Here is a 22,781-nt window from a genome sequence, read left to right as displayed (position 1 = left end):
GTCAATTTCACTGCATTTGCCGTGAGTGGTGGACTGACGATGCTACGAGTATACGGTCTTGCTGAAAAATGGCAGCTACTTGACTAAATATTGTATTTTCGCCTTACGCGACTTGTTTTTTGTTTGCGCTAGAATGACGGGCCCAGCGCTGCTACTATACAACAATAACATTGCTCTACGTTTTCTTGTTTTTCTCGCCCTGATATCAAAACCAACCCCTAAATTGCACACGAGCACTAAAAACATTGCTTGTTTATACATTTTGCTCGAACAGAAGTTTATAGAAATCCATGGCTTTAGGACTGTACCGGTTTTTCTGAAAACATCCCGGTTCAGCTCATACGCTTTGATTCAGCTGGTACAAATGAACATGTCTCAGTTCGTACAAATAGAGATTCAGTTCGTACACCTTCACAAGATCAAAGAGAAACATTCCCCCAATACAAGTAATGTGTGTTTCACACACACACACACACACGACAAAAAGGTCGGTAGTGCCGTTTATTACCAATTCAGTGCCCCATATGGCTTTTTGACCAATCAAGACGGATTTTAGGTGACCCTTTAAATGTTATAACGTTCAGGCAGGGACCCTTTTTGTTTAGCAAGCTAGAAATTAGCAAGACAGTACAAATTTAAATCAACCTTATCAGCGTGATTTATTCTGAAGAATGACACTTCAAATGCTGTCAGATAATACTTTCTTTATCTAAAACATACTGAAAAGCGAGTTTTGTCGGTGGGTGCTTTACGGAACAGCAAGGCACCGCCCATCTTCTGAGTGTGCAATGCAGACCCGCTCACTTGAAATCTGAATTATCAAAGTTCAGAAAAATCAAATAAAATTGCGTCCCTCGCTATACGTCAAATGTATCTTTACGTCATTTCCCATCCGTCTGGAGTCGGTTCTGAATCTGTGCTCTCTGTTCAACCAGAAAAAGCGAAGCAACCGAAACGCATGTTCAACATGTTTTATCGTGTGAGATTGTTGTGTGTCAAACGCATTTGACCTGTGAATATTCATTATGTCAGGTGTGTTTCTCTGCTTGGCTGACCCAGGTCACGAGAATTCTTTGACTGACAGGCGTATTCAGGTAGGAGCGCTCAAGTTCTCATTGCGGCTGTTCTGTCTAATTCGTGGGGTCACTTCGAAATTTCTCTTGGTCGAATTAAACGGTAATAAAACTGTTATTTCTAATATGCTGTCTGTTTGCAACTAAAAGGCTCATGCTTGATATATTTTTCTCTCGACATGTCTGTTATAATTTGCTAACAGTCAGCATATTAGAATCAACTCATAATACTGTATGGCAGCTCGTCTCGATTCCCAGTCTATGTTAAAACATTTAGTCAGAACTTGACTAAATGTTGTATTTTCGCCTTACGCGACTTGTTACAGTTAGCTGTCGAACTCACAGAATGAAACTGAACGCAATGCAACGCAGCAAGACCGTATACTCGTAGCATCGTCAGTCCACCACTCATGGCAAAGGCAGTGAAATTGACAAGAAGAGCGGGGTAGTAGTTGCGCTGAGAAGGATAGCACGCTTTTCTGTACCTCTCTTCGTTTTAACTTTCTGAGCGTGTTTTCAATCCAAACATATCATATCGATATGTTTTTGGAATCAGGAACCGACAAGGAATAAGATGAAAGTGTTTTTAAATTGATTTCGAAAATTTAATTTTGATCATAATTTTTATATTTTTAATTTTCAGAGCTTGTTTTTAATCAAAATATAACATATTTATATGTTTTTGGAATCAGAAAATGATGGAGAATAAGATGAACGTAAATTTGGATCGTTTTATAAAAAAAAAATTTCTTTACAATTTTCCGATTTTTAATGACCAAAGTCATTAATTAATTTTTAAGCCACCAAGCTGAAATGCAATACCGAAGTCCGGGCTTCGTCGGAGATTACTTGACCAAAATTTCAACCAATTTGGTTGAAAAATGAGAGTGTGACAGTGCCGCCTCAACTTTCACGAAAAGCCGGATATGACGTCATCAAAGACAATTATCAAAAAAATGAAAAACACGTCTGAGGATATCATATCCAGAAACTCTCATGTCAAATTTCATAAAGATCGGTCAAGTAGTTTAGTCTGAATCGCTCTACACACACACACAGACAGACAGTCACACACACACACATACACCACGACCCTCGTCTCGATTCCCCCCTCAATGTTAAAACATTTAGTCAAAACTTGACTAAATGTAACAAAAAATAAGAGGAAACTAAAGAAGAGAATCAGTTTAAAAACATACGAAAAATACGAACACAATGTAACGATGCGTATGTACAAAGCACAGGACACTGAAACACGCACTCACATGCACCCCCCCCCCCCCCTCCACCCCTCCCCACCCCTAACACACCAACACTCTCAATAGTTTACACAACTTTTTGCGTTTTTCATCAAAACATCAACCCATTTCACAAAATCAGTTCCAAAACCAAATTTTTCAAACATCTTCAACATAAACTCTTTGGAGATGCAATCAAATGCATGAAAAAAGTCAATTGACACCATCAATCCAGGCTTATTATGTAAATCTGCATGTTCTAAAACATCATCAACTAATCGCAATAAGGTTGAGACACGTCTACCTTTTATATACCCAACTTGATCCTCATTCACAACACTCCCTACAACATCAGAGAGCCGAAGAGCTAAACATTTCGCTAATAACTTATAATCTGTATTGGTCAGTGAAATAGGTCTCCAATTCTTTAAATCATTTCTTGATAAATCCTTCCCTTTATGAATCAGTGTAATTGCCGCTTTACACTGTGAATTAGATAGAGTTCCATTCTTAAAAGCAGAGTTAAAAGACGCAAGTATATACCTTTTTAGGCTCCTCCAAAAAAACTTATAAAACTCAACTGTTAATCCATCAATTCCAGGCGCAGAACCATTATTCATACGCTTTAGAGCTGACAAAACTTCTCCTTCTACCACTTCCCCTTCACAGCTGTCTTTCTGCTGATCATTTATTTTTAAAACCTTTGTTCCATCCAAAAAAGTGTCAATTTTTAAGCTCATGTTTCCCTCATCAATTTTCCGTTTATACAAATCAGCAAAATACGTTTTTTGGACGAGAATAATATCTTCTTGCGTTGTAACAATTCGTCCGTTATCATCTTTTACACTTTCCATTATTTTTGCGTTTGCTCTCGCCTTTTCTAACCCAAGAAAAAAAGGTGTGTTCCTTTCACCCTGCTCGATCCATTGAACTCTTGCACGCACCTGTGCTGCACGAGATTTACGCTGCTCTAACAGTTCTAACTGCAGCTTGACCTTCTGCCGTTTACCTTGCGTTTGAATACAGTCAGGGGAGATCCCAAGGGTTTTATCCAACTCATTTAATTCACCATACAGTTTTGCAACATCATTTTTAATTTCAAAACTTTTAAACTTACTAAAATTTTGGGAAAAATCCTTGATTCTCATTTTCAATAATTCCCAACCAAGTTGACAATCCTCTTCAACATCAAGTTGAAATGTGTCAAACATTTTGTTCATTTGATCAACAAAGCTCACATCATGCAACAGAGAATTATTAAATTTCCAATAACCCTCTCCTCTTACGACATCAGATAGTTTAATATGAATACTACAGCCTCTGTGGTCCGACGTCGCAACAGAGATTATGTCACAATCAACAATCTTTTCAAACACACTTAAGCTACTAAAAACGTAGTCAAGTCTTCTTGCCACAAATGGAATATTTTTTGACCATGTAAATTCTTTTCTATCTAAATTATGCATTCTCCATACATCGTATAAATCACATTCATTCACCAGGTCATTAAATTGTTTCACAACAACGTTTGAATGTTTCTCTCCACTTGTTATGTCGAGCTCATTACTCATGACACAATTAAAATCTCCACACAACACTATATCACCATCTTCCTTTTTATATATATTTAGTCAAGTTTTGACTAAATATTTTAACATCGAGGGGGAATCGAAACGAGGGTCGTGGTGTATGTGCGTATGTGTGTGCGTGCGTGCGTGTGTGTGTGTGTGTGTGTAGAGCGATTCAGACTAAACTACTGGACCGATCTTTATGAAATTTGACATGAGAGTTCCTGGGTATGAAATCCCCGAACGTTTTTTTCATTTTTTTGATAAATGTCTTTGATGACGTCATATCCGGCTTTTCGTGAAAGTTGAGGCGGCACTGTCACGCCCTCATTTTTCAACCAAATTGGTTGAAATTTTGGTCAAGTAATTTTCGACGAAGCCCGGGGTTCGGTATTGCATTTCAGCTTGGTGGCTTAAAAATTAATTAATGACTTTGGTCATTAAAAATCTGAAAATTGTAAAAAAAAATAAAACTTTATAAAACGATCCAAATTTACGTTTATCTTATTCTCCATCATTTGCTGATTCCAAAAACATATAAATATGTTATATTCGGATTAAAAACAAGCTCTGAAAATTAAATATATAAAAATTATTATCAAAATTAAATTGTCCAAATCAATTTAAAAACACTTTCATCTTATTCCTTGTCGGTTCCTGATTCCAAAAACATATCGATATGATATGTTTGGATTAAAAACACGCTCAGAAAGTTAAAACAAAGAGAGGTACAGAAAAGCGTGCTATCCTTCTTAGCGCAACTACTACCCCGCTCTTCTTGTCAATTTCACTGCCTTTGCCATGAGCGGTGGACTGACGATGCTACGAGTATACGGTCTTGCTGAAAAATGGCAGCTACTTGACTAAATATTGTATTTTCGCCTTACGCGACTTGTTTAACATGTCTGAAACATCTGCTAAAAAAGTCATTTTCTCTCTAGACTCGTTTGGTGCATAAACATTTGCGATAATCAAACTTTGGTTATCACTACGAATCTTCACTGCAAGAATGCGCTTCGTTTCACACACGATCTTTACATGATCACAAACAAACCCTTTTTTTAATAATATAACCTGTCCCGCGCTATGCACGGTACTTTCGCTGTAAAACAGATCACCACCCCACTCTCTCCTCCATTCTTCACTGACATCTTTAGTAATATGCGACTCTTGCAAACAAATGACATCATACTTTTTGCTTCTGAAAAACGTAAACAAACTTTTCCTTTTTCTTTTGGTTCTTAACCCTCGAGTATTCAGCGAGAACAATTTCATGTTACAAGCCATTGTTAGTGTCCAGTATCAAGTTCTTGTTACACAGCACGTGCACTAGTTGGCACTCGGATCAAGCCGTGCGTGTTTCTCAACGCCTTCTGTTGTTGGAGATATCCTCTCTGTCTCTTGTAAATTTTCAGAAATATCAGGTTTGAACATAAATCACCAAAAATCCAAACTAATGTGGTTTGGGTCGCGGAAGAATTGTAGGAATGAGTGTTGCGGTTTTGCATGTACAGACAAAATGAAAATTCTAGGTGTATATTTCTGTAATTAGGCCTATATGCGTGCGTCAAAAGTGAAAGAGAATTGGGAAGAGAGAGTGAATGTTGCAAAAAGGCTCATCTGCGTGTGGGAGAAAAGGAATTTGAGCATTATTGGTAAAGTCTGTGTATTCAAAACGTTTATTCTGCCACATTTTGTCTATATAATGCAGGCGCTGATTGTACCAGACGACGTTCTAACTGAAATTAATAGGTTAATGTTTCGCTTCGTGTGGCGCAAAAACAAAACTGCAACAGAAAAGCATTTGAAAAGGTGAAAAGAACTGTTTTATGTAACGAAGTAAAGCAAGGTGGATTAAATATGATTGATTTGCGTCAGATGCAGTGTTCCTTTTTGTTAAGCTGGGTTGTGAACCTAACTCTGTCTAATGAAGACCAGAAATGGTCATGGCTCCCAAAAGCACTGTTGTTTCGTTTTGGGAGTCGCTTTGAGTGTTTTTTTGCGAACATTAATAGCAAACCATTTAAAGGATTGGACAGTATTAAATCGGAATTTTGGTCCGCTGTGTTGAAGGCATGGCTTGATAACAATCAAGTCGATAATAATGGTAATTCTGTTTCCGGTTTGTTGTGGAACAACAAAGATATAATTTGTCAAGGAAACCCACTCTTTTTTGCGGATTGGATTAAAAGTGGTATAATGTATGTGAGCGATGTGTGTGAGAATGGACGTTTTTCTACCTATGAAGAAGTGTGTGAAAGAACTGGCTACACTGCAAATAGATTGCTTGAGTACAATGTTGTTCGAATAGCTGTACATCTCCTTTTAAGAAATGTCGATATAAACGATGTAAATTGTTCAGTCTGTGACATTCCGACCTTCTGTGGGAAAAAAGTTAAATCAGTAAAAGAAATTCGAAAGATTCTGGTAGGAAAACAATACAGCCAACCCTGTTCAGAAGGATTTTGGAGAAGAAAATTAGGATTTGAAATTGACGAAAAGAATTGGAACTTAGCAGCCACTGTCACTAGTGAAGTTCGATTACGTGTACTGCATTGGAAAATATTGCAAAACATTTATCCAACTAATATTTTTTTTTGTAAAATGAAAGTGAAGGCTGATAAAAACTGTACATATTGTAAGGATGAACTTGATGTATTGGAGCATTTTTTCTTTGAGTGCCCAACAGTGCTCAGGTTTTGGAAATATATTGAAATGTACATTTTAGTAAACATTGGTGAAAGAATTAGGTTGAATGTTACAGATGTGCTTTTTGGTATAAAAAGTAACAGCAAAAATATGAAGAAAATTAATCACATTATTTTAATCGCAAAGATGTGCGTAAGCATTTTTAAAAAAACCGATTCACGATTAACACTGGAAATTATTTTTGGAAATCATGTTGTTTTGAGATTTCGTTAGTCTGAAGTTTTATTAATTAAAAACAAATTATTGTTTATTTTCTTTGATATAATGTAAAGACAGCCATACATTATGATGCGAATATTGTTTTAAAAAAAATATCAATATATGATGTCATATGATCATTTTGATGCTATACATGTTGACACGTATATTTTTTTCACGTATGACTATTTTTAGTCCTTTTGTATAATGTACAAGTTTTTCTGAACCGCATGTAAATGAGAGAGTATGTGTGCAAACAGAAAATACAGTTACCATCTTGTGTTTTATTAATTGAATAAAAAAAAACAATAAAAAAAAAAATTTACAAAAATTTTAAAAAAATAAAAAAAATAAAAACACACCAACACTCGCGCGATCGCCTTTTACAATACAAGTACGATTGAAAAAACGAAATTAGCAGAATAAGATAGCATTTAGAAATCAACAATGACATGCGACTGTGGCTTGTCTGGTGCAAAAGCAATCCCTGCCTTTATAATCTGGCTGAAAAGCAACAACTCTGATAAATATGTCCAATTTTGATTACTCAATGTAAGTTCAAAGATGTGAACTAATGTGAACTTGATAATATAATGTATTCTATATTTCTTACATGTCTAGATGTGCCACACAAGAAAAAACCAAAGTAGACGTTTTGTGATATAAAAAAAGGAATCAAAAAAGGGGACTGGTAGAGCCTAGAAAATCATGATTTCTTTGCACTATCAAGCTACATATGCATCGCTCTGCCTAATTTCTGCTCGCGATTAGTACAGGCAACTGGCATGGTACAGGGTGACTCCCCAAAAAATGCCACCGACAAAAAAGCTAATAACTTTTACATTATGTGGACCAAATGCTTCATACATTAACTTCAGCCTATGCATGGCCTTTCCACGCAGTAAATTAAATGGTCTGACTGTTGTGCGATTTCAAAACACTTTCCAAATTCGGGGGTCCACTCAACAGAAAGAGAATTAAACAAGTCGCGTAAGGCGAAAATACAACATTTAGTCAAGCTCAGTCGAACTCACAGAATGAAACTAACCGCATTGTATTTTGTCCGCAAGACCGTACACTCGTAGCATCGTCTGTCCACCGCTCATGGCAAAGGCAGTGAAATTGACAAGAAGAGCGGGGTAGTAGTTGCGCTAAGAAGGATAGCACGCTTTTCTGTACCTAATAATAATAATAATAATAATGGACATTTGCTATAGCGCATAATCATATATATGCTCAATGCGCTTTACAATAACTAGAATTAACATAACTAATAATAAAACCATACACAATGAACAAGACCCACAATCTACATAACATAGCATACTCAGCATACTCCATGCAAGCAAACACAAAAGCTTAACACACTCCAAGCACGCAAGACCAAGCAAACAGGGTAAAGACAAAACAAAGTCATACAAGCAAAACCATACAAGCAAAATTAAAATACCGAACTCCATGCAAACAATACTCAAAACTCAAAAGAAAAAACATGACAAAGCAACGGAATGAGAAAAAGCCATATATATACATACAAATTCAAAACACTCCATGCACGCAGGGGGGGGGGGGGGGGGGGGGGGGTATCATGTGTATTCTTTTTAACTCTCTGAACGTGTTTTTAATCCAAACATACCATATCTATATGTTTTTGGAATCACGAACGAACAAGGAATAAGATGAAATTGTTTTTAAATCGATTTCGAAAATTTGATTTTGCTCATAATGTTTATATTTCTAATTTTCAGAGCTTGTTTTTAATCCGAATATTGTATATGTTTTTGGAATCAGAAAATGATAAAAAATAAGATAAACGTAATTTTGGATCGTTTTATATAAAAAAAAAATTAATTACAATTTTCAGATTTTTAATGACCAAAGTCATTGTTGAAATGGCACAACATTCAGACCATTTAATCTACACAAAGGTCATGCATAAGCTGCTGTTATTGTACACTAAATATTAAGTTATTCGGTCAACAGTTGTAGAAGTTATTATATGAAGTCTTATATCGCGCGCGTATCTCCAGACTCGGACTCAAGGCGCAGGGATCGTGAGATGGAAATTTTTACACAATACATCACGCATTCACATCGACCAGCAGATCGCAGCCATTTCGGCGCATATCCTACTTTTCACGGCCTATTATTCCAAGTCACACGGGTATTTTGGTGGACATTTTTTATCTATGCCTATACAATTTTGCCAGGAAAGACCCTTTTGTCAATCGTGGGGTCTTTAACGTGCACACCCCAATGTAGTGTACACGAAGGGACCTCGGTTTTTCGTCTCATCCGAAAGACTAGCACTTGAACCCACCACCTAGGTTAGGCCAGGGGGGTAGAAAATTGCTAACGCCCTGACCCAGGGTCGAACTCGCAACCTCTCGCTTCCGAGCGCAAGTGCGTTACCACTCGGCCACCCAGTCCACGTCCACATTAGCATGTTTGTGGGTGTCATTTTGGAGGGGTCACCCGGTATGAGCAAATACATGCCAATTATTTACACAATCTCAGTTGAGGTGCTGCAAAACCAGCAAACGTGCATAACTCTACCTGTGATGTTATATCAAAACAACCCCGAAAGATATCAATCAATCAATCAATGACGCTTATATCGCGCATATTCCGTGGGTACAGTTCTAGGCGCTCTGCAGTGATGCCGTGTGAGATGAAATTTTATACGGCCAGTAGATTGCAGCCATGTCGGCGCATATTTACCTTTCACGGCCTTATTCCAAGTCACACGGGTATGGTAGACAATTATTAACTGTGCCAAAGCAATTTTGCCAGGAAAGACCCTTTTGTCAATCGTGGGATCTTTAACGTGCACACCCAATGTAGTATACACGGGGGGTGGTTCGGACACCGAAGAGAGTCTGCACACAAAGTTGACTCTGTGAAATAAATTTCCGCCGAACCTGGGATCGAACTCGCGCTGACAGCGGCCAACTGAATACAAATCCAGCGCGCTACCAACTGAGCTATATCCCAAACACCAAACACATTGCTCAACTGAAACAATTTGATGAAAGTGGTACGAACGGACTCCTAGTTTGTCAAAATCAGTACAAACGCAAATACAAAACATTTAAGGATTCTCATAGGTTCAGTATCACTCGCAGGCGTACGTTGTGCTATCAGACGACCATTAAACCACACATCCATTGAAGGTTATGTTTCTGGTGCTCATGTGCAATTCAAGGGTCGGTTTGGATCACAGAGCGAGAAAACCAAGAACATTTTGAAAACCACATGCAATGTTAACACGTGTGGTTTACGAGGTTGACTTGTACCTTGGCAATTATTGTACACATAGCTCAATAAATCTACTACCTTTTTCTTGCAATATCATGAATGTGCGCTGCCCACAAGACTTACCGCAACATAGTTCTTCAACCAAGTGCCAAAAATTAGATTGCATGAACGGAAACATTTGTTGTACAAACCATATAGCCGGAATCAGTTGACACCGTGAATGTGCCGAATGAAATTGTTTTGAATGCTCTCTCGCCGGAGGAAGGTGTACGCCCGTTTTAGGGCATATCGCCTTCTCCGCTGGGTTTCGCAGCAATTTAGTCCTCAGACGTAGTTAAGTTGCTGCATGAAATACATGTTTGGGGGCTAAATTACAAGTACATCGATTAACAGTCACATACAAAATAATGTATAGGTACTCCTCAATGCAGCTACGTTGCAAAATATTCGTATTCATGCCTTTACGGGAAATTAGAGTACGTTTTGTGGTCATAAATGCGGCCGCGCGGCGTTATGGATTCAAATTCGACAATTTGACTTTCCCTGCAGTTATACACCACACTAGCCTAAACAATTTCACATTCGTAATATTGTACCATATCTCCCCTTTATTGTGTTATTTGGGTTTATCTGTACTATGACGTACTGCGGCACAGTAAGGCCTTTTGTAAGAGTACCTGCAAATGTTGGGATACGCTTCTGTACCCCCCTTCAAAACACGTGGTGTACGCTTCTGTTCCCAGTGGGTGTACGGTTCTGTATCATTCTGTGTGTGCGTTATGCGTTAAATTCGCGCAAAGAAGCGGATTTAACATGTTCGAAACGTACAAATATGTTTGCTAGATGTAATATATCATATCAACACAATCCCAAACACGTTTTTTTTACACATACCCAATCACCACCACCACCCCCCCCCCACACACACACACACACACACACCGCTCCTACCTCTGTCCTAGAGAAAAACGCAAAGGCAATGCATGTTTAGAGAAAGAACATGGGGCAATAAAGCGGGGAGATAAAGTGTGTAAGTGTGCTGGCGGTGCAGCACTGAGAAGCGCGAGTAGCATATCACTTACACCGATGTTCACGTTTTTAAGTAGAAGGGCAATGCCAATTAGGCACTGCATACCCCCCGCAAAGAACAAATCACCTCTCTCTCTCTCTCTCTCTCTCTCTCTCTCTCTCTCTCTCTCTCTCTCTCTCTCTCTCTCTATTTCTCCCTCCCCCTCTCTCTCTCTCTCTCTCTCGCTCTATCTCTCCCCTGCCCTCTCTCTCTCACACACACTCTCTCACACACACACTCTCTCTCCCCCCCACACACACGCACACACACACACACACACACACACACACACACACTCACATACACACATTAACACACACACGCACACACACAACTACGCACACACAAACGCGCACACACACACACACACATACACACACACAAACACACACACACACACACACACACACTTGTGGACATAAACATGCACGCACACACACACCATGCGCACGAGAAAAAGGTCCAAGAGAGGGGATGACGTCACGATGCATTGACGTGAAAACATCGTGACGTTGTCTACTTCCGCGAGCATTATTGCTGTAGTCTCAGAAATTCTACCCCAACAAAGCGGCCCTGGATGGCGTTAGATCAAAAATCGAAGAATTGGTCAGCACCCACCGTATTTTAGTTAGTATGTTCCCAATTTTTCTGAACTTCCATGCCCAACTGTAGCCTCAGTTAGGTCACTAAGAATCCTTCTTTATCATGTATTATCGGCATGAACATTTCTCAAGTCGAGTACAGTATAGCGTTCGTGGGGTACCTCCAGCTTCGCTAGGACAAGAAAAAGTGCATAGTACAGTTATAATCATGTTGACATCTTCACCTCTGAATGCAACGTAAGTGTACTCCACTCCTTACCCAAACCACCGTAAGTCCCAATTTTCAAGAACGTACCAACCATGGCCATATTGTTCAACTGCTATTCATCGTTAGAAATGAACAGAACCGTACACCTCCAGATCGGAAAAGGGATACAGAGGCATACACCGCTTTGGAGCAGAAGCGTACACTCATTTTTCGCACTTGGTCTCTTTGAAATCAAAATTAGTTGCAAAGAAAAGGCTACATGGGCAACATCTTCGCACAACTCGTCGCATGTTTTTATTACTTAGTTAGTGGAAGAATCTTTTGTAATGTATGTTTGATGGTGTACGCTTTTAATTAAGCGTTGTTGACTATGAATGTAGATGTAAATGCTTATATAACTGTGTTTTAATTTTAAATGTGTCAAGCGCAAAGAGCATAAATGTAAAGTTATGATGTTGCGCTATGTAAATGCTCATTTATTATTATTAGTAGTAGTAGTAGTACAACTTGTTCGAACTGCTGTAGTAGCAGGGTAATGCTTAGATAATGAAAACAAAAAATCCCCATGTTAGGGGGGGTTTGACATTCGATTGGAACAAAAGTAAGTGCAAACTTCACGTACAGAGCGGGTACTATGGAAAAAAAATCACGTATGTGATAGACAAAGGGTTTGTGCAGTTGCCTCCTGAAAGTTGCCAATATACACAAAACAAAGTTTACGAGTTCTAGTACATTTTGTGCGAGTATTTACCTTCGATCCGGCTTCTCTTGTCTCAGATTTCAGCGGAGAAGGCAATATGCCCTATAACGGGCGTACACCTTCCTCCGGCGTGACTTTAGCAGCATTAGTATTTCAGAATAGTAGTCAGTCTATAGCAGAGGTCCTTCCCCTAAACTTTAAGATGTTCTTCCAAAATGTGACACTTCCAAACCAGCCTGGTTTGTTTGTGCTAGACTTGTTTTGGCATATCAACGTCGCAGTAAGTTCCAAATAAAATGCTTTGCTTTTTTCCGTTACTTTCTAAGGCACAGCTCAACACACTGTTACTAACAAATGTACGGTACTTCAGAGAAAGAATAATAACAACAATCTTGTCCAATGTGATTTGCGATTTGCCGTGTAAGCTTCAAAACCTCCCTACCTTCAAAGCACACGACACGCATACATTTTCATTTTCTTCCAAGGGAGAGTTCGGTTTTGTTTAAAGTCTTGCAAGACTCAAACATATTTCTGCACGCTACCTTTTCATTTGATATTTAGCTGTTTCACAGCAATAAATGTTGATGCTTTTTTTAACACGTCTGGTCAGTCAAAACGCACACAGAACAAAGTGCTGACAAATCACACTGATTGAAATACCGAACAGTCTGGGATGATTAAATCTGGATTGACGTCATATTTAATCTTGCGGGTTGAAGAAAGAAACATTTTGCGTACCAACTCAGTCTCAGCCATCAAGTAAAATTATGTCTACTTTTTAACTGCCTCAACCGAACTGTCCAGATTTATTTTGGCCAATCTTCACCAAAGAAATACCTCCCACGCTGCTGCCGATTATTGCTGTTCCTCGTCATATTACGCCTACCTCGAGAAATAAGCGTCGTAGAAGACCAGCGCCCTCGCATTAAAAAAAAAGTTAGTCATATTAATGAGTACTTTGTGGATGTCTGTAGAGGTCATGATTTCAAAACATGAAGCAAATCTGGTCCGCCTTTGTTAAATGTGAAGGTCACAGCAAGGTCGGATTTATGTTGAAATAGAATATTGTTGATTTCGTAAATGCTTTAAAGCTATTGCGTTGTAATTGTTCATTCTTTTAGGGTCAGACATGTTACAGACATGTTACAACCCCGGTTACCCTCGTAAAATGTCCAGATCATGACATATGGTCAACAGATCACTTCAAAATAAGGAAAAGTATTAACTTCTTGAAAGGGTTACAAGCTAGGGCTATTAAATTCACACAGTTGTCCAGTATGATAACTTTCACACATGAGGTAAGTCCTTTGTTTAATTTCAAAGTCACATTTGGAAATGAAAAATGGAAAGGTATCATTTGTTGCAACCGTTTTGAAGCTAAACCGTTGAGACTTTTGACTAGTTAACATAAACCCAAATCTAGTTGACCCTCCTCAAGTTTCAAAGTCATGGTGGGGCAAAGTTCGGATTAAAAAATTGAGCGTTATCTCTGAAACTTCTTAGTCATGCAGGGTTTGATTTACATGTGGACATGATCCAAGTCTTTGCCTTCTTTTAAGATTCTGGTTTGAGTCAATAAGTTGGAAAATATGTTTTTTAAATTGTATCTATCTAGAGTAGCAGAACATTTGTCATTGATTTGTTTTGCAGAGGACGACGGTGAGCTGTATAATGATTTGCTTTTCTTATTTGATAATCAATTCATGATTTTTTTTTAAATCCATATGCACAAAAAGCAGTCCGGCTAACGATTTTGGTACATGTGTCCAAGTGGTGGGCTGACACTATAGTTAACACGGGAATGAATCTGCCTTTAAAGAAAAGTTGCTCACCTTTGCTTTTTATCCAACAGCCCAGCAAATTGGGGACACATGATTGACTAAAATGATTACATTGGAATCTGTGCATGTGTGGTAGCCGATGGTGCAGGTATACTTTACTCAAACTCCAGAGAGAAAAGGTTATGACCATAAGGTGTGCTTCAAGCCCACTATCAAACAGTGCAACATCTCCATACATGTTACAGTTCCCCCATCGAAGACAGTGTTGAAATTGAACTCGACTTCACCAAACCAGACGGTGACAATCAGTGAGAATTCTGACTTGTCTTTCACCTGTACTGCAACCGATGGCAACCCTAATCCTACGCTGACACTGTTAAAGGCAAAGTCCACCATCGCCACTGGGTCGTCTCCTCTGATCCATTCCCTCGGCAAGGCTCAGTGTCAATACAGCGGGAACTACACCTGTACTGCCAATAACGGCTATGGTGATAGCGTCACGTCTTCAACACGTCTCTACGTCAACTGTAAGTTGTATGTATGGTGTTATTGCTCTTTGCATTGGAAGTGTGCCCATTTTTGTGTAACGATATTTGCATCCTGACGCATATGTCTGTTACACTTTTTTTTTCTCATAACTTCTCAATGTACATTTTCATAATTCTGTGTGATAACCCGGCGAAAGAAACGTGTCACATTTGAGCACACTGTAGCTAAACTGAGAAAAAATATTATTGCACCCATTTTTGTACCCCAACTAAATTGGATGCAATAATGTTTTTGCTCAGTTTAGTAATGTGTTGTTAAAACCGTGGTAAAATGCGAACCAAAAATGATATCGGAAAAAGAAAACAGGGTCTTGTACTGCTTGTAGAATGATTGCTTATTATGTGTTGTCTTCATTTAAATGTTCATATATTGCGTAAGAAGGTGTAGGTGTGAAATGAATCGTGACTAGAGAGACGTACCAAACTCGTAAAGATGCATGTTTTCCACAATATGAAGGCAGTCGTTCCGGGCATCAATAACGTTATTAATATATAAAAATCTGCTGGATCGTTACTGCAACTATTTTTGCAATGTAACCTTTCGTAACTGACTTAGTATAAACCCGCCTTTAATTTATATCGCGGTTGATACCTACTGTAGTCTAAATTGTATAACAAGAAAAGCATGAAAGATCGCGATATGTAATTACTTGCACTGATAGTCTATACTTTCGATATGCTGAAATTGTTGAATGTTTAATATATTTGATCGATTATTGAATTCAAGACACATGCACTACAGCGGGGGCTGTCGTTGTGGGTGGTACCCTAATTTGAGTAGCCGTCACGTGACCATTGTGAAATAAATCCTTAATCCAAAGATGTGTAACTAGACAAACAAGCACATGTGTGTGCATCACTCAGCCTCACATGAGGTTTACAGAACGACGCAATCTTTCACGAAATAAGCAAGCAGTTCTAACCTTATGGAACATACTTGCAACTGGATTTAACAGCATTACATGACACAGTTCGTTTTAATGGCGAGTTAGCATGCTTAAACAACACACCAGTTTTCGTGGTTTATTCAACCCGTGTGACCCACTTTCCTTTTTTGACTCACATGCGAAGCAAAAGTGAGTCTATGTACTCACCCGAGTCGTCCGTCCGTCCGTCCGTCCGTCCGTCCGTCCGTCCGTCCGGACGTCCGGACGTCCGTCCGTCCGGAAAACTTTAACGTTGGATATTTCTTGGACACTATTCAGTCTATCAGTACCAAATTTGGCAAGATGGTGTATGATGACAAGGCCCCAAAAAACATACATAGCATCTTGACCTTGCTTCAAGGTCAAGGTCGCAGGGGCCATAAATGTTGTCTAAAAAACAGCTATTTTTCACATTTTTCACATTTTCTCTGAAGTTTTTGAGATTGAATACCTCACCTACATATGATATATAGGGCAAAGTAAGCCCCATCTTTTGATACCAGTTTGGTTCACCTTGCTTCAAGGTCAAGGTCACAGGAGCTCTTCAAAGTTGGATTGTATACATATTTTGAAGTGACCTTGACCCTGAACTATGGAAGATAACTGTTTCAAACTTAAAAATTATGTGGGGCACATGTTATGCTTTCATCATGAGACACATTTGGTCACATATGATCAAGGTCAAGGTCACTTTGACCCTTATGAAATGTGACCAAAATAAGGTAGTGAACCACTAAAAGTGACCATATCTCATGGTAGAAAGAGCCAATAAGCACCATTGTACTTCCTATGTCTTGAATTAACAGCTTTGTGTTGCATGACCTTGGATGACCTTGACCTTGGGTCAAGGTCTCATGTATTTTGGTAGGAAAAATGTGTAAAGCAGTTCTTAGTGTATGATGTCATTGCTAGGTTTAGTTACCCTAAAGGTCGAGGTCAAGCATGTGAGTCGTATGGGCTTTGCCCTTCTTGTTCCCCAATGTAGTCGTCAGTTTGTGGTTTCAAAAGATCACTTGATTAAGGTTCTTGTAACTAGTTTATTGTTCATGCGATTTAATATTCCATGAACTAAACGTTCTTCTTTTTTAGGGAGAGGTTGGGGGGGGGGGGGGGGGAGTACTGATAAATAATTGAGCATTTATGGAGAGCCTTGTTAAAAAAAAAACAAGAGGCGAAGCCATCAAGGCTCACGTAAGAAATCGACAAACAGTAACACAAACTCAATCACTCCGTCACACACACACACACACACACACACACACACACACACACACACACACACACACACACACACACACACACACACACACACACACACTCATACACACACACACACACACACACATATACACACACACACACACACACACACACAGAAAGAGCATAGGTGAAACTGTGCAAGAAAGCGAGACACTAGATCTAGATCTGTCTGTCTGCATGTAGCCTACTTACAAGGACACGACTGCCAACTAGTCTCGGCGCGCTCAAAATAATAACAAGTCGCGTAAGGCGAAAATACAATATTTAGTCAAGTAGCTGTCGAACTCACAGAATGAAACTGAACGCAACGCAACGCAGCAAGACCGTATACTCGTGGTTCACCGCTCACAGCATTGGCAGTGAAATTGACAAGAAGAGCGGGGTAGTGGTTACGCTATGCTGCATAGCACGCTTTTCTGTACCTCTGTTCGTTTTAACTTTCTGAGCGTGTTTTTAATCCAAACATATCATATCTATATATTTTTGGAATCAGGAACCGACAAGGAATAAGATGAAAGTGTTTTTAAATTGATTTCGAAAAAAAAAATTGATAATATATTTTATATATTTAATTTTCAGAGCTTGTTTTTAATCCGAATATAACATATTTATATGTTTTTGGAATCAGCAAATGATGGAAAATAAGATAAACGTAAATTTGGATCGTTTTATAAATTTTTATTTTTTTTTACAATTTTCAGATTTTTAATGACCAAAGTCATTAATTAATTTTTAAGCCACCAAGCTGAAATGCAATACCGAACCCCGGGCTTCGTCGAAGAGTACTTGACCAAAATTTCAACCAATTTGGTTGAAAAATGAGGGCGTGACAGTGCCGCCTCAACTTTCACGAAAAGCCGGATATGACGTCATCAAAGACATTTATCAAAAAAATGAAAAAAACGTTCGGGGATTTCATACCCAGGAACTCTCATGTCAAATTTCATAAAGATCGGTCCAGTAGTTTAGTCTGAATCGCTCTACACACACACACAGACACACAGACACACACACAGACACACGCACATACACCACGACCCTCGTTTCGATTCCCCCTCGATGTTAAAATATTTAGTCAAAACTTGACTAAATATAATGACCGAGACTTTCAGTACTTCCTTCGCGTGACGTCTAACCCTCTTACGTCATAATGTGACGTCAATGTAATGTGACGTCTTCAAATGTTAGAGTTTCTACCACAGACATACACACGCACATACGCACGCACGCACGCACGCACGCACAGACAGACAAAGTTACGATCGCATAGGCTACACTTACGTGAGCCAAAAACTAATTTATACGAATGCCGTTCTCTGTATGATCCCGAAAGCTGCTGGCACATTAGATTTGTCCAAAAGCATACAGGTTTGGCGAATAACGATACATTGAATCACCACTTAATCACTGCAGCAGCCTTTTGACTGTTACCGGACTTCTTTTTACATTTAGTCAAGTTTTGACTAAATGTTTTAACATAGAGGGGGAATCGAGACGAGGGTCGTGGTGTATGTGTGTGTGTCTGTGTGTGCGTGTGTGTGTGTGTGTGTAGAGCGATTCAGACCAAACTACTGGACCGATCTTTATGAAATTTTACATGAGAGTTCCTGGGAATGATATCCCCGGACGTTTTTTTCTTTTTTTCGATAAATACCTTTGATGACGTCATATCCGGCTTTTTGTAAAGGTTGAGGCGGCACTGTCACACCCTCATTTTTCAATCAAATTGATTGAAATTTTGGCCAAGCAATCTTCGACAAACGCCGGACTTCGGTATTGCATTTCAGCTTGGTGGCTTAAAAATTAATTAATGACTTTGGTCATTAAAAATCTGAAAATTGTAAAAAAACAAATATATATATAAAATGATCCAAATTTACGTTCATCTTATTCTTCATCATTTTCTGATTCCAAAAACATATAAATATGTTATATTTGGATTAAAAACAAGCTCTGAAAATTAAAAATATAAAAATTATGATCAAAATTAAATTTTCTAAATCAATTTAAAAACACTTTCATCTTATTCCTTGTCGGTTCCTGATTCCAAAAACATATAGATATGATATGTTTGGATTAAAAACACGCTCAGAAAGTTAAAACGAAGAGAGGTACAGAAAAGCGTGTTATCCTTCTCAGCGCAACTACTACCCCGCTCTTCTTGTCAATTTCACTGCCTTTGCCACGAGCGGTGGACTGACGATGCTACGAGTATACGGTCTTGCTGAAAAATTGCATTGCGTTCAGTTTCATTCTGTGAGTTCGACAGCTTGACTAAATGTTGTATTTTTGCCTTACGCGACTTGTTGACTAAATGTTTTAACATAGAGGGGGAATCGAGACGAGGGTCGTGGTGTATGTGTGAACCGATCTTTATGAAATTTGACATGAGAGTTCCTGGGAAAGATATCCCCGGAATTTTTTTCATTTTTTCGATAAATACCTTTGATGACGTCATATCCGGCTTTTTGTAAAAGTTGAGGCGGCACTGTCACACCCTCATTTTTCAATCAAATTGATTGAAATTTTGGCCAAGCAATATTCGACGAAGGCCGGACTTCGGTGTTGCATTTCAGCATGGTGGCTTAAAAATTAATCAATGACTTTGGTCATTAAAAATCTGAAAATTGTAATAAAAACAAATTTTATAAAACGATCAAAGTTTACGTTCATCTTATTCTTCATCATTTCTTGATTCCAAAAACATATAAATATGTTATATTTGGATTAAAAACAAGCTCTGAAAATTAAAAATATAAAAATTATGATCAAAATTAAATTTCCGAAATCGATTTAAAAACAATTTCATCTTATTCCCTGTCGGTTCCTGATTCCAAAAACATATAGATATGATATGTTTGGATTAAAAACACGCTCAGAAAGTTAAAACGAAGAGAGGTACAGAAAAGCGTGCTATGCAGCACAGCGAAACCACTACCGCGCTGAACAGGCTCGTCAGTTTCACTCTGTTTTGCACAAGCGGCGGACTACGGTCATTGTGAAAAAATGCAGTGCGTTCAGTTTCATTCTGTGAGTTCCACAGCTTGACTAAATGTAGTAATTTCGCCTTACGCGACTTTTTTTCTTATTTGTTTGTCTTGACGTGCCAGTCTTGTTTGTTCTGCTGCTATCTGCTATTTGAGGGCTGCTCTCGTACTGTATGCCTTTTTATATCTTGACAGGCTTACCTCGAACTTTGATGAAAATACCAGCATTGAACTTCAATGATAAAAAAGACGAAAGAACCTTCACTGTTACTGCCTATCCTGCACCTACTCTCAACTTGTCGTACCTCGGAAAATCAGAAAGTACCAAGGGCAGTCCAACAGAACTTCCTGACAGCATTCAAATGAACGGCAGTTGTAAAGCAATTGGAGGGATGATACACCAGTCGACGTGCACTATTACTGTGTATAACGTAACATCCGATGAAGCTGCAGGAGACTATCAAGTCACCCTCACGAACAGACAGGGCAACACAAATGCCACATTTGAAATAAAATACAAAGGTTAGTATCACCTTTATGAATGACAACATTGTGAATATCGTGCCAACTGTTTTTCAGATTGGACGTGAACTGCAGTTTTGTGTCATTCGCATATATATGTTGTAAACCCTCTACCTAACCGTTATATTATCCTCTGCGTGTGTGTGTGTGTGTGTGTGTGTGTGTGTGTGTGTGTGTGTGTGTGTGTGTGTGTGTGTGTGTGCGTGGGTGTGTGTGTACCCATGTTTCCACAGGTTTGGTTGCCTAAATCACCATAAGGCAACTATCCACACGTGGATGGCAACCTAAACTCTGGATGGCAACCTAATTGTGTGGATGCTCGCTTCATTTAACACCGTTAAATTGACTTTTTTGACGGAAAGAATGTCATAACAATGTTCAAAATGACATTCTTTCCGTCCTCTATAGGCGACGAAATAGGTCAAATTTTGTGCATTTTTTAGTGCAAAATTCTTCGATGCCGGAGCGAGTACTGCACCCAGTGCTGTTGTAGTGCAAGTGCACTAGAAAGGCACTACACCCAGTGCCGCCTCTTAGGTAACCATCCACACTTTAGGTACGTGTGTGTGGTGTGTGTGTGTGTGTGGTGTGTGTGTGTGTGTGGGTGTGTGTGTGTACGTGTTTGTGTGTGTACGTGCAGAGGCAGATCCACTTGGGGTTTCCCGGGTTTCCGGAAACACCCCCCCCCCCCCAGCCTAAATATAATGGAGAGAAAAAAACAATAAATAAAAAATAAAATAAATAAATTTAAAATTAAAGAAAAGGATGATTTCCCAGACTGCATATTATCCTTGTTTTTTTATCAAAATTGTCGGAGGGTGGGTGGAGGGGGGCATGCCCCCGGACACCCCTCGGAGCCGTGTCTTCTAAATTATGGTTTTGGAACGTTGTCGGGTAATTTGTTGGCTCATGTTGTTTTGTTCCAAATTTGTCTTCTTAAATTAACTTTTGGCTGGTGTATTCGGGGAAGTTTCTTGGCTCAGATTGTACCAGATTGCTCAAGTTTTCTTGTCATTATCATCATATTCCCGTGGGGGGGGGGGGGGGGGCATATGCCCCTGGACTACCCTATGAGGTTGGGGCGCTTTGCGACCTCAACTTAACGCTTCGCGTCGTCGATCTGTCCCGAAAAGAAATTTGGAAACCCCTCCTTAAAAATGATGTGTGTGTGTGTGTGTGTGTGTGTGTGTGTGTGTGTGTGTGTCCGCATATCCTCCCTTCCACACCCACTTTTTTAGTCCGTTGTCCCCGGCCCTAGTCTTTGGTCTGATGTTAAGCTGCCAATAGCGTTTCTGTTAAAGCGAAACCTTGGCAAGTTGTTAATCCTCTTGTGTTTTAAATATTAAAAAAAATTGTTTGCATGTTTCCAGCTCCAGTATCACGATCTCAAGAATCTCCATCAGGAAACGCTGCTGTTATTGGGGGTGTCGTTGGAGCTGTTGTTGTTGCTGTAATCATCGCCGTTGTTGTTGTCATTGTCTTGAAGAGAAGAAAAGGTGACATTTTCTTATCAATATATTTCATTGTCAGTGCATATGTCTTAAAGGCACAACAAGCCAACACACATTGAATGCTTCATGTTTGACAGCTAGCTTGTGGGGAATAACATCGTGCTCATGTAAAATTATTTCAAGACAAGCAATCGTTTTCTCCCAAACAGCCCCCTTTCAAGGAGAGGACTTAAAATCAATGCACCCCAAAGCTCGGTTCTTTTGAATCTGTTTGTCCTGTTGTACGTAAACTGTTTGTCATCAGATGTAAGTTATTCCTTGACATGATTGTATTATCCCTATACTACCTATGAAACAAGACATGTGTGTTGGCCTGCTGTTCTCTGTTAGTACATATGCAGCGCCTGTATGTCGTCATGCCGGTATGCGTGAACACTAGAGCCAGTACGTCGGTCTATATACATTTTTGTCTTTCTGTCTTTCTGTTTCTCTCCTTGGCCGGTCTCTCTGTTACGAACAAACTTTATTTTGATTTTGCTGTTCTTCCAGGTCATAAAAAGGAAAACGACAATTCGACTGCAGGTAAAGCATTACAAATATAGCTTTTTTGATTTTTGTTTTGTTGTGTTTTTTGTTCGTAGTAAGTAGTTACAACACATGGGCAATTTTAAGCAGAAAGGTCA

At 39.1% G+C, this 22,781-nt stretch overlaps 1 protein-coding gene across 1 annotated transcript in view; it reads left to right on the top strand.

Annotated features, from left to right (window-relative positions):
- LOC138955718 (uncharacterized) overlaps positions 1-22,143 on the top strand; it is a gene marked incomplete at both ends in the record, with an annotated part of 51,565 nt that extends 29,422 nt beyond the window's left edge. The window contains 3 exons of the mRNA XM_070327269.1: positions 14,650-14,931; positions 20,321-20,647; positions 22,018-22,143. Coding sequence (XP_070183370.1) covers positions 14,650-14,931; positions 20,321-20,647; positions 22,018-22,143 — 735 coding nt within the window. The remainder of the gene's footprint in view (positions 1-14,649; positions 14,932-20,320; positions 20,648-22,017) is intronic.
- Between the last annotated feature and the right edge of the window lie 638 nt (positions 22,144-22,781).

Source organism: Littorina saxatilis, unplaced genomic scaffold (genome assembly GCF_037325665.1).
Source record: "Littorina saxatilis isolate snail1 unplaced genomic scaffold, US_GU_Lsax_2.0 scaffold_910, whole genome shotgun sequence".
Lineage (NCBI taxonomy): Eukaryota > Metazoa > Mollusca > Gastropoda > Littorinimorpha > Littorinidae > Littorina > Littorina saxatilis.
This window is presented reverse-complemented; position numbering and strand designations above follow the sequence as displayed.